The 13900-nt window shown below is 35.9% G+C and overlaps 1 protein-coding gene across 1 annotated transcript in view; it reads right to left on the bottom strand.

The window, feature by feature from the left end:
• NOL10 (nucleolar protein 10) overlaps nucleotides 1–13900 on the bottom strand; it is a 78253-nt gene that overhangs the window by 57309 nt on the left and 7044 nt on the right. The window contains exons 4-11 of the mRNA XM_081069387.1: nucleotides 11877–11954; nucleotides 10654–10691; nucleotides 9352–9488; nucleotides 8545–8610; nucleotides 7980–8040; nucleotides 5297–5382; nucleotides 2878–2956; nucleotides 1549–1698 (exon numbers count right to left, since the gene is read on the bottom strand). Coding sequence (XP_080925513.1) covers nucleotides 1549–1698; nucleotides 2878–2956; nucleotides 5297–5382; nucleotides 7980–8040; nucleotides 8545–8610; nucleotides 9352–9488; nucleotides 10654–10691; nucleotides 11877–11954 — 695 coding nt within the window. The remainder of the gene's footprint in view (nucleotides 1–1548; nucleotides 1699–2877; nucleotides 2957–5296; nucleotides 5383–7979; nucleotides 8041–8544; nucleotides 8611–9351; nucleotides 9489–10653; nucleotides 10692–11876; nucleotides 11955–13900) is intronic.

Genomic DNA, 13900 nt, shown 5'->3' with positions numbered 1-13900 from the left:
CTTTTCTAAACACCAACTCTCCAACGTGATTGCTATGGATGAAACTGCAGTGTTTATGGGCCAAGGATCTCAGGTGACAATTGATCAGAGGGGTGCCTTGTCAATCTGCATTCCCTCCACTGGTTACGAAAGTGCACGTGTTATCTGTATTTTGGCAATTCGTCTGGATGGAAAGAAAGCCCCAACTCTCATCATCACTAAGGGCAAGAAAGATAAAGTTGAAGGCGTTTCAGGCATTTATGTTCTTGAAACTGAAAAAGCGGGGTGCACACAAGTAGTTATAAGTGGGTTGATTTAATGCTGCCACTTTTTTTGCAAGGTGGCCAAAGAGGTCTGCTAGTCTGGGATTCAGCCAGCACTCACCGCACTAAAGACATGAAGAACTTCCTTGCAGAGAGAAGAATAGATCAAATAATGATTCCCGCAGGAATATCTATTTCCAGACTCTGGATATTGCAATACAAGCCATTCAAGGACGATTTGCGCATGGAAATCAATGACTACAATGAAAATAGAATGGAGAGAAATCAGCATGGAAACTTTGTGAAGCCGGCCTACAAGAGGTCGTGACTTGGGTGAAGAATTCATAGGATAAAATCACTGATAGCCGTGTTGCCAATGCACTACGAGCAGGCCACATGGACAAGACGTGCTCATTTAAGGAGAGCTCTGTTGCTGGACAGGAGAGATTGGGGCCAATGGTTCTACAGGAAATGGAGTGGTAAGAAATTCAAGCCAGAATTCGGGGCTTGGAGAGTTATGACGATGTTCCAGAAGAAGATGACATGACTGTATTTGAATAAATGTAGATTTTTGTACATGAATAAATGAATAAATGTAGATTGTTGTACATGAAAAAATAAGACATCCCCTGAAAATAAGCCCTAATTGCACCTTTTGGAGCAAAAATTAATGTAAGACCCGGTCTTATTTTCGGGGAAATACGGTAGTTGATGAACTAACCTTTATTTCTCTCAGACTTAGGTTTTAAAATAAAAAGCAGAAGGCAGATTAAAACCAGCAATATAGGATTTCGTTACTTTTTAAATACTTGGAGCTGAGGGGAGAGAACATCAAATATTCTTAAAAAAATAGTTTTTAATAAAAATACTGTAAGAAATTGTATAGGTGTCATTTCTAAACTCCAAGATGGGGAAAAGGTATGATATTGAGATGTACGATAATATTGACATGGAAAGATAATTAGTAGTTCATTAAAACTTTCCTAAGGTTGGGAGAGAGCCTCATGGTCTAGGGGGTTTTTCCGGATCAAAGTTTTTAAACAATGATTTACTCTCCACCTAACTATACATGTAAACATGCATGCCAGTTCTAGCAAATCAGGAAAACTTTAATACGAACTGAGCAATCTCGACTGCTTTATCTAAATATGAATATTATCTATCCTGAAGTAACAACTTCCAACTAAGCTTCCCAATGAATACCTGGTATCTCTTTCTGAAGAACTCATATTATTCAAAAAAGCAGAAAGAAAAGGAACATTAGAAAAGTATGCAAATAAGTAATTTCAACAACAAAAATACGTACTGAGTTCTTATACCACATTTTGATAATTCGAGAGTCTGCAGACAAAATCAAATCTAATGAATCCTGGAAATGAATGGACTTAATGGGTAGCCCATACTGGTGATCCTTCACTAGCAATGGCTTATCAGATCGAAGATCATACAATAAAACCTAAAAGAAAAAAACAAGTTATTTCTGCTTAAACAAAATATTTTCTCTTAAAAAGTAACTTTTAAAACTTAGAAAAGTGGCTGCCATTTATTACTTTTCTGTGAACACAATGAACACCGTTACCCAGGGTACAAAGATTCTAAAGTCAGCCAGCAAACATGCTCTAGAAAAATCTAACTTACCCTTGGAGTACATGGTTTTATGAATTCAACCCTGAGAGTCACTTTTAGGCAAACTAAGACTGAGAACCACAGAGCTACACTAAGAAAGGAACAAAACGGAAAGTCCGTATGAATTTGTGTGCATTCCACAAATATATACATTGAGAGCCGACTATGTCACAGGCACGGTCACAGCAAGGGATAGAAACAAGAATAAAAGGCATAAAGAAGAAGTTCTGGTAGATTCCAGACAGAGGTGGTGGCAAGGCTATGACGGGGGGGATAGGGAAGCAGGGTTCCAAGCTGTCAGAGGACGCAAGGGGCCTGGGGCAGTTAGATCTTGGGCCCAGGTCACAGGTCCTCGCTAGCCCTTGATGACAGAGGTAGTAACCCTACTAGAAGCAGAGTCTCAGACCTGTTCTGGGGCGGCGAGCAAACGTATAAGTGTGTGGGCTCTGCCTTAAAGGCAAGAAGGAAAAGATGGCGTTAAACCTCTGTGGTTATTTCACTCGTACTACTTCAGGGTGTGTTCCCCTGACGACTCACTGCATGGGATTTGTTCATGGTGCTGAGTGAACACCAGATGCCTTGGACAAATACAGTTTGGAAATATTTATTAAACACATTTCTTGTCTACGGGAATTCTCAAAGCCTTCCATATATTTAAATGCACTGTGACTCTCCAGCAGAAAGCACTGGGCCGAATTCCAAATATTCTGACCACAGAATTCTGTTCCACACACTGTGGAAAACGCTGTTCTAAACCACAGTCAAAAGAATGTCGGAGCCGTCCACTGCTGTAGCTTCAGCTCGAGAGCCTCTCGGTCCAACCATTGAGGCCAGAACCAGAATGTGTCTAGGTACTAAAAGAGTGCAGCATTCTGGACTGCTCTGGCCAAAACGCCGCCGCCTCATTTTGTTCCCACAGTGAATAGATATGTGGAGATTTCCCACAGTACATATACATGCCTCTGAAATGCTCACTTATGTGTGAAGTTTCCAGCTTAAACATATTTACCTGCCCTGTGGATGTTCCAACTGCCATGGTCAATGCACCATTAAATTTCAAAGCAGAGATTGTTGGTAAACTGTTTATCCTGAAAGGCAAGATATTCAAGTGCCAGGTATATAAGGCCAAACCTTCCAAATAACAAATTCATTATTAATCTTCACTTCAATTCTAATGGGAAAAATGGCATTTCTAGCCTTCTGTTTAAAAGGATTGTAGCCAAACTTTCTTAATCAAAATAAAAAATAAGCTTTATATATAAATGTAATCTAGCTTTAAAAACTGTAAGGAATATTCTCATAGTAGCTACAAACAACAAAGAAAAAGCTTCTGAATATATAAAACCAATGAAAAAGAATCAGTATGATAATATCTTTCATTTAAATTAAGCCAGGATAAGGTATTTACAGAAACACTCCCTTTTTACTTAAGAAGAAACAATTTTATATTCAGGCATGGGTATACCCATTTCCCTTTTTAAATTTAGCTATGTCAAACTAAAATAAAAGACTAGGGTCCAAATGGGGACCCCAGAATCTCTAAAAGTGACAAACTTTTAGATGAATGGTTTGGCCATGAATCTGAAATATGCTTCTCACTCAGCAACCGAGAGTATCAGCACCCAAAGCAATGCGTGAGGTGGAAAGGGCACTAGACAAGTCAGAAGCGGACAACAGTCCTGATTTCAAAACTACTGTCTTCGTGCCCTTGGACCAGGACCTAGAGCCCAGGCCACTGACTGCTGGCATCCTCACGTTTCTTCTACCACCTAAAGCCTCATCCCATAGCTACGACGAAGCATCAGTTTGAAACCTTGAGGTCTCTCATCCACATCATTTGTCGTCATTTACTCTTCAAAATGAACTTTCGAATCTGTTTTCAGTGTAGTAAAATGTTATTTTTCTTTACTTACTCAAACTTTTTTCTTAATAAAATTTTGTCATTTTCTTCAGATAAGTACTAAGTTTATTCACCCCTTAGTGTTTTACAATTTCTGTTGTTATAAATGAGAACTGTTTTCCATTGTATCTAATTGGACATTGCCGATAAAAAACAAAGCCACTGATTTTGTACATTTATTTTGTAACCGACTTACTTCTCATATTAGTTCCTACAGTTTTCCAATTGATTCTGCTGTGTTTCTCAGGCAGATAATCATGTCATCTGCAAATAACGACAGACTGTCCTTCTCAATCGAATATTTACACTTATTTCTTTCTCTTATTGTATTGGCTCCACCTTCTAGAACTCTACTTCTGCCAAATAACAGAGGTTGACAGCTTATAATGTTTGTGTAGAAAAAATTAAGCTAAGCATAAAAAATAAAATCACCTGAGACTGAAACAGCAAGCAAAACTGCTTTTAAAATTTTGGTACACATACAGATTTTTTTTCCAGATTTTTTTTCCCTATAAATTTTGGTACACATCCAGATTTTTTTCCCTATGTACTATAAGTACATGTTTTTCTTATGAAAATGTCATAAAACCATATAGGCAAACTACAATTTGCTTTTCCACTTAATGGTATATTTGGAACGTCTTTCCCTAGAAATAAATATGCTTTTGCAACATAACTCTTAATGACTTACACATGCCAGAATGCAATATTCCCTCAACTGTAAAATAAATACACAGTACCCACTTCAGAGATTGTTGTGAGAGTTAAGTAAGTTAATATATGTAAGAACTTAGAACGCTACCTGGCAAGTAGAAAGTACTATCTGTTAGCTATTATTTCTACCAAGCTGTATTTAATCAATATCCTTGGGCTCTGTCTGATTACAGCAAATAACCCCAGGTCAAGGATCTGACCTAGAAAGTGACAAGTCTGCATAGACGTTAATATGTGCTAATATGCATATAGGGAAATGTCTGATGACATATATAGTGCAACAGGAACCACTCTGGTGAGCAGGAAAGGACAGGGAGCTTATACTTCTTACTAATTCAAGCTTCCAGAGGTTTTCATCCCCCAGCATGTAGTGCTTTTCTAATTGCTTTAAATGTAGAAAGTGGCAAATAAGAGCAAGAGGATATCAAAAACACTTGCTTCCCTCCACCTTAGAATGCAAACCACCTCGTTTTGCTTGTTAACCGCAGTGGTGGACTCCTGGTTCTATCACTAGACACCACAGAATTGGAAATATAAATTCCTGCAGTGTATATGTTTTAATAAAATTCCACACAACTAAATAAACAAAGCATTCTACTTGTATGTAGCAGTTTAAAAAGGAATTCGATCTGGCTTACTAACTTAGTGAGCTTTTACAGGAAAGGATTTTTACGTAAAACTATCACAAAACTACAACCTCAGATACAAATCTAAAGAACTTCAGCCTTTAGCAATTGGTTTTAATTTAGTATTGATATATCTGTTTATATTAGAAGCTGATGAATATTTAAACTGCAAGTTAATTTCTACTTACTCTGAATCTGCTGTGACACTGCTTAATGCACAGTCTAACAGGCCAACTCTACTTCGAATTCTTGGGTCCCAGCATTCCACTCGACCCTAAGCAAACAAAAACCAGTCATTTAAAATAATGGCTGTCACCAGAAAATTTTTAGACAAATACCAAAAAGAACCTTATTAGCATTGATTATCTCATGGGAAATAAGAATATAACTTTTTATCTTATACATTTTTTAAATGTTAAATGTTTTACCATGAGTTGAATTTCTTTTACAATTAGAAAAAAAAAGGAAAAAAATTATTGTTTTTAAAAAAAAAGGTCCAAAATGTGATATATGTATTGTGATGTATGATGTATAATGTATGTATATGTTGATTGGACAATGGTTTGGTTGGTCAGGTGGAGGGGGAAGGAGCTGCGAGAGACATTTTGGTATAACCAGGAAAATTTAAAATAGTTATATGTTACCACATCGATGTTAAGTATTTAATATGTTAAAGTTCTTAGGGATGATAACAGTATTATGATTTAATAGGAGAAAATCCTTGTTTTTAAGAGAAATATTTTGGAAGTGTTTAAAACTAAAATGTCAGAATGTCTGCAATGTATTTTCAAATGGTTCAAAAAACGTATTTTATATACATATACACATATTTTTATAGAAAAGAAACCAAATGTACAAAATGAATGAGATTAGTGAACTATGTTTTCAACTTTTCAGAAGGTGTGAAATTTTTAAAAATAATCTGGGTGAAAATAACGCAAAAATAATGAAAAAGAGAACTGCAAACAATAGAGCAATGGAGCAATGGTGTGATCCATTTAACAGAACACTATAGTCATTAAAAAGAATGGCGTAGCTATACATACACTGGAAATATGTCCACAATCCGTTAAAAACACAGACAAAGATTAAAAATAACTGTTTACTATGTTAATAATCTTAAAATCAAGACCTTGAATACACTGGAAGGCTTGATCTCAGTAATTGCTTACTATTAATACAAATGTGTCTGTCAGAAAGATGAATAAAAGATTTCTCATAAATCACATGGCAAATAATTCCAAATGGCCTAATATTCAATGATTTTAGGGACAGAAAAAAGTCACATTTCAAAAATAAAAAATAGGTATACAGATAAATTCCAGAGTGAACACAAAATGGTTCTGTACCCAAACCATTTTGATTTTCTGTGACCTACATGTGAATATTGCTATTGCTAAAGCCTACATTCTAATGTACTTCAAAAAGCACAAAAAAGCAAGCCCTTACTGATTTTGACAACATTTTACAGTAACTGTCACAGAAGAAATCAAAATCCAACATATTATCAAAATTGATGTAAAAATGAATTTTTAAAGTCTGGTCTGACTATGTGTACCAAATTTCAAGCCCCCAGTAATCAAGGAACTTCAGGAACCCCAGTCTTTGGGCTTGGGGGGGTCTGCTCCCCCCTCAACATGTGGCAGAGCTGGTCTTAAAACAGTTGGTGGAAAAAAAAAAAACAGCTGGTGGAAGAGTAGCCTGCTCTAATACATAACTTCTCTTTCAGAGCACATTTCCTAATATCTAGCCTACATTGCTCTGTAAGGCCTCTATTTAAAATCTATTTTTTCAAGAAAACTATTTTAAAATTTGCCCTTAATAATCTCAAGAAAAAGAGAATGCTTCATTGGCCTGACTTAAGCATAACAGTATTATAAGACATTCAACATAGTTTTACATATTTCCATTAAATCAGCATCATGTGTCCCATTTCAAATCTTAATCTCTTAACATAAAAATAATTTGAATAGAGACCTAAATTTCATCCATGTGTGATTGGCTTAATAAACTATAGAACATTCAAACAACGGAATCCTTCCCAAGTGCTTAAAATAATTAGCTTAGCATTAAAAGCAATTATAAGTACCAATGCATAAAGATGCACATTTATATACTGTTATGTTAAAAAAAAAAAAAAGAAAAAAGCAAGTGGGGAACCATGGTATAATTTTATTTTTATAAAAATCTTTAAAAAATACATTACTAACACGGATGCATTTCTGCATATACATAGGAAAAAAACTTGAAAGGATAAACCTGCAAATCATTAGAGTTACCTCTGCGGTGTAAGATTTGGTTACCGGAAGGCACAAAAGACACTTTTAAATATGTTTGACATATTTGCTTCTTTTTTACTATTAGCATTTAACATTACTGCAATTAAAATGGAAATCTAGAAAAATACTTGCCAATTATGAAGGACACTGATTCAAACGTATTGCAGCTTAAAAGGGAAATATGTATTTAGTGAACATACTGTACAGGGTGTAGACATCACCATCCTATCTGCCTTTACGGTTTATAATGTTTTCACATAAGGTTGTTTCACGTGATTCTCACCAGCACCCATAAAGTTAGCAAGGTAAGTATTATCTCCATTTCACGGAGGAGGAAACAGCCGCAGGGAAAGTAATTCACAGTCATCAAAGTAACAAGCAGCAGAGAGCTGAGACTCCATGATACATCGCCTCCTGTTAACGAGAATGGCTGTCACACTGCTCCCCAGGAGCCAGGAGCCAGCAGTGACCTGCATGTGCCAAAGCATGCCACATCAGGCGCTTTTGGGGCACAGCCTGCAGCAGCAAAACAGCTAAGCTGTGTCTGGGGACTATCACCAACGTTCCATAAAAACAGTCAACGTAGGCTTACCTCTACTGTCCCTGTGGCAAACAAACCATGCGCTGAATTTATGTCACAAACATTATTCTCCCTAAAAAGTAAAGCAATGAGGGAGAAAGTGTTAGCATCTACTTGACCTGGGAAGGACTACTCTAAACTTTCTACATAAGCAGTCAACCCAGTTCTGTGAAGAAAGAAGACATGCAGATTCTCTCACTCAACTGTGTATGACAAACACTGAGGCATGAAAGGGTTAAGTGCTTGGCACTTAGTCACCAGAGTTTCTGATCCCCAGGGCCGTACTCTATCTGCCAGGGGATAAGACAAGGAAGGATTTCCTTCTGAAATTTATTCCACGGCCATGAGAATAAAAGTTCATTCTATTGTCTCAATACATTTTCTCCCAAGGCAAGAACACAGGCTAAGAAAGCACAAGGTCTTTCAGTGAATTTTTGTTTAGAAAAAACAGTACACTTTTTGATTAATTTGTGCAGAGAGCGCACCACTTAAATGCAACACATATTATTTGGTAACTTCAGCATCTGGCTCCATCTCCTGGCCAAAATAAATACCGCAGTATTCTTAAAATACTCACGCCGCATCCGTTTGTAGAGGATTTAGGTACCGTCCTTGTTCTAAGTTTAATCTATAAACTTCAGAGCTGAAAAGTAATGCATAAAGTTAAAAATCTGGTAAACTGCAATGAACTTTTCTTCAAGCAAATAGAATTCTTTAGAAATAAATAAATTGCTCAGAAGGGAGGCATCACTTTCCTTTGTAAAACTAATACAAAAATGTACACTTAACTTAAAAAATAATTACAGTATGTGAGAGTTCGTTCATGTATAAAAGTGACTTAAGTCACCCATGTGCCAAGGAAATATTATAAAGTCATTAGGTAGACTACTATTTATAAATAACATGGAAGGAACACAAGATACAAAATGTATCTCTATGTGTTTATAAGAAAAAACAAGGAGAAACACAATAAAATACTACTAATAAAGGTTTCCTCTGGGTGGCATAATTATAGATGATTTTTTCTTTTACTCTTTTTTACATTTTCCCAATTTTCTAAAAGAGATATGTATTATTTTTACAATCATAAAGAAGTAGCATTTAAGAACAAGAAATTTTTAAATGCCATGCAATGAGGCTAAGAAACTGACTTTACCACAATGTGACCCTGTTAGGTTACCCATGTCTCTCTAGATTTAGAGCACCAGTGCTAATAAGACCCAAGGATGTAATTCCTAAATGAGCCAATCACTTTGGAACTACACCCTTTGAGCAAGCGAAAGGCAGGGATCGTGTCTTTTTAAAATTCCTCTCCTCAATGTTAAGAACAGAAGTTGCCTGGGGAGATGGAAAGGAGAAAATGAAGGGTGATCAGGCCCAATACCTTGCGCCAACAAAGTACAAGTCACATGACGGATAATGGTAAGAGAAATCTCTTCCAAACTTTGGTATTCTGGTTTTGTAGTAAAAGCCTGATTGTGAATGGAATTCAATGTATCTATCATTATGTAAGAAGACAATCTGAAAATGAAACAAGAAAGTGAGTTTGCTTAAGTTTCTAGGTAAAGTATTTATTTCATCATCACTAAAACTGGTAGAATAAGAAAAACTCTGATCTCTCTCACCCTTCCTTCTTTCTCTCTGTAAACACAAATGTGTATACACACAACTCTCCATCATAATTAAGCATCAAACCTCTCCAGTGGTTACTTAATGCCTTCCTGCATTCTAGATAGATTTTCTGCAAACGTTACCTTCTAACTGAAAGATTTAAAAACAAACACCCTTCATTTATCTGGCACCAATACTGCATAACATTGAGCACTGCTCAGTAACCTCAGTGAGTAATTTCCTATGTTACTTAAGAACACGTTTTAATCATCTCACAATTACCACACAGGGCTTGATATACTTGTATAAACTTTAATGTACTACAAAGGTATCTTTAAAATGTGCAGATGGCATTTAAAAGCAAATTTGTCACTATCTAGATCAAATACGTTGTAAAATTACATGTCCAAAAACACGTGACAAATGGCTACCATAATCAAAAGGATAGAACGTACTCCATAGTTTCCAGAACTGAGGACAATATATAAAGCCATGTCAGCTTAGAAAATTCAATTTTCCTTTGAGATGACATCTGACATCACTAAAAATTTTTCTGTTAAATTGAATAAGGCAAAGAAAGAAATGGAAGAAAAAAAGTATATATTTGGCTGTATTCTGAACTGTTTCAGAATATGTCACAACTGTTTACTTGCAGGGTTAAGAAAATTAAACATATGTGTACAACACTGCTATTTCACTTCTCACACATAAATAAGAAAGCAACCTGGCAAAATAGTTTAAATGCAATAATGAAAATCACACATCTAGAATCTAAGATGGTCTAAAAAGATGACTACTACAATTCTTAAAAATATAGTAAGTTTTCCTATGTGATATGGAAAATTCATTTTGATATTAGACTGGCCAAAGGCCATCTCTATCACTGTTGTTTTAAAAGACACTATGCATCATAATGAGACAACTTAAAAATACATTAATAGAAAATGATAGGTTTTACTTTACTACATACCCATTTTTAATTTAACAATGAGCCCATCATAAAAATATTTATCATAAAAATAAGTTCCACTCATTCATGTTTTAAGGACAGCCGGTACAAACCAGTCAAGCATACCTTTGAATAGTCATCAGACAACGTTTCAAAGGTGACAACTGAAAAATAAAAAATAGTAGGAAAAAAATACAATTATCAATCCACATTTTTAATAAAAATGCACACTTGATACAAAGATTCTAATGCAACACAAAAATTATACACCTATGCTAGGTTTTTCTTCCATTCTGCCTCTACATAAAAGAAGAACACAGTTGCTATATTATATTGCCCAAAAACACCAAATGGAAAATTAAAGGCTTTATAATTAATTTCTCGACACTGATCAACTTGATTTCTGCAGAACTGAAGTGAATTAAAAATAAATTCACAAAACATGACTTCTAAATTTTGCCAGTTTTTCTGAGATGTTCAAAATAAAATAGACATTAAAGAACATTCAAAAATTGTTGCTTGAAAATGATAACAGTAACATTTTACTCATTCATAGTATACCTGCTAAACAAAAATAGTGAAAATAGTTGTTATTAGCAGCACACAGAATTTTTTTTTTAAGTAAAACAAGAGAATACATATCCAATTACTTCTTTCCCCTCAATCTCGAGGCCATCGGATAAAAATACCTGAACTTTCCCATTTCACCCTGCCCTCTGTGCTAGGCGGAATTCTAAGAACAATCCCACTGACTTCCCCCTGTATAGTCCCCTTCTCTGGAGCACGTGGAACCTGTGAATGTGATGAGACACCATTGCTCCAATGATTGTGTCTCAGGATACGGCAAAGGGGAGATTTATAATCAATCCCATGAGCCCTTTAAAAGCAGTTTTCTCCAGCTAGCAGGAGAAGGGGAAATGAGAAGGGGAACAAGAAAGAACTATAGCTGGTTTGAAGGTGGAGGGAACCAGGTAACAAGCAATGCAGGCCCCTTCGAAGCCTGAGAGTGGCCACAGGCTGACAGCCAGCAGGAAACAGGACCCCAAGTCCTCCAATAGCAACAAACTGCATCCTGCCAACAACCTGAAAGTCTGGAAGTGGATTCTTGCCCAGAGCCTCTGGATAAGAGTCCCACCTGGCTCATGCTTTGAGTTCAGCCCTGAGCACAGAACAACGCAGAGCCTGGACAGACTTCACCTACAGAACTGTGAGCTAATAAATAGATGTTTATGGTAATTTGTTATATAGCAAAGAAAACTAATACACAACCCATTCCCGTTTTAACAAGCAGAAAAGCAGCCAAATATAAAAAGCTATTTTCATGAATTCAAATTTCACCTCTTACTTACCTTCTGAATCTAAACACCTTTCAAACTTCAAGGATAATTGATAGGTGTCATAGCATCGAACCCGAGGTTTATATGTTCCTATAAAAAAATTAGTGCGATGTAAAACCTAAAGAATATACTTTTCACTGTCAACATCCTGCAGATATGTTGAGTATACTTTTTATTCAGAGGTAAGTAGGATTCATTATAACCACATCAAAGGAAAAGAATTTAGAAGCAGCCCTCTCCAACATCCCAAGAGGAAAATGGGCAAAGGACATAAACAAGCAAGTTATAGAAAATGAAATACAAATAACTAATACACCTCACAAATAATCTAACAAAGTAGATTAAAACAATGAAATGTTTTTTGTCCATCAGAATAACAAAGATGAAAAGATGGTTAATAGGATGTTGGTGAGTGTTAAAAATGCTCATACACTGTTGATGATTAGTATAAATTGTTATAACTTCTTTGGAGGACAATCTGGCAATCTCTCTAAACTATGTGATGTTTATACATCTTAAATCTGTATTTCAAATTATACAAATTTTTCCTAAGGGAACACACCCACAAGTCTACCACAGACATGCAGCACTGTTTACAAATGGCCCCAAACTGAAAGCAAATATAATGTGCACTGCTAGGACACAGTTAAATGGACAACGGTAAATCATCGTATAGCCCATAAAGAGGATGACACAGACCCGCGACTACAGACATGGAAAGCTGCCAAACGGATTACCAGGTGAAAGGCAATAGCGGGCACGGTGAGAGCTGCAGAAAGGTGTGCACAGTAAGATCCCATTTTTGTACAACTCAACAATGATAATGTTTGCACAGAAAAAAATTGGAAGCATAAGCACAGTGATTTTTTATCTCTATGAAGTGCAATTTTAGGGCCCTTCACATTTTATCTTACGTATTTCTGTGATGTTTGCATTTTATATAAGTTTATCATGTCTGTAATCAGGAAAAGAAAAAGACTAATTGTTAAAACCAATAAAGATATTTTAAAAAGAAAAGGAATGAGATAGTCTAATGTATACTGGCATGGATCAAAGCCCTAAGTCTTGTTTTAAATAGTATAGTATACAGATATATACATACACACATACTATATAGCCACGTGTAGCTTAATGATGGGGACGCGTTCTGATACACGCGTCAGGTGATTCCATCATCGTGCGAACATCGGTAGTGCACACTTAGGTAAACCCAGGTGGTACAGCCTACAACTATAATTGTATGTGCTGTACTTTTATATGACTGACAGTACAGGTTTGTTCTCACACCAGCATCAGCACAAACCTGTAATATGTTGTGTTGTGACATTACAACAGCTAGGACATCATTAGGTGATAGAAATTTGTCAGCTCCATTATAATCTTATGGGGGGGAGGGCAGGTGGCCAGATGGCTCAGTTGGTTAGAGTACGAGCTCTGAACAACAGGGTTGCCAGTTCGATTCCCGCAAGGGATGGTGAGCTGTGCCCTCCACAACTAGATTGAAGACAACAACTTGGAATCGGTGGGCCCTGGAGAAACAAAGTTCCCCAATATTCCCCGATAAAATTTACAAAAAAAAAAAAAAAAATCTTATGGGATCATCAATGTATATGTGGTCTGTTGGTGAACAAAACAACGTGATGTGGCACATGATTATGTATAGTATATATGTATATGTGTACGTTACATATATATCGTATATATAATACATAATACACATAGTATGTATATTATGTAATATGTAATTATTCACACAAAACTGTATTATATATATATATATATATTCTGAACCTAAAACTGGAGGTTAAGAACTGTGGCTAGTGTTAATACTGAGACAACCATTAACACAGAATTAAAGAGACCGACGTGTAGATGTCTTATCTGACAAGAAAGCGGCTGAAAAAGGGATAGATGGATAATGTTAGACCAACAAAAAAAATATGTGGGCAATTCATAGGATATATGTACCAAAATCACAACCAAAAAATGTTTGGGTAATATTCTGAATTGCAATATATTCAATATTCTTATTTCAT

This window comes from Rhinolophus hipposideros (genome assembly GCF_964194185.1).
Source record: "Rhinolophus hipposideros genome assembly, chromosome: 12".
NCBI lineage: Eukaryota > Metazoa > Chordata > Mammalia > Chiroptera > Rhinolophidae > Rhinolophus > Rhinolophus hipposideros.
The sequence above is the reverse complement of the archived record's forward strand: the minus strand, read 5'-3'. Positions and strand labels throughout refer to the sequence as shown.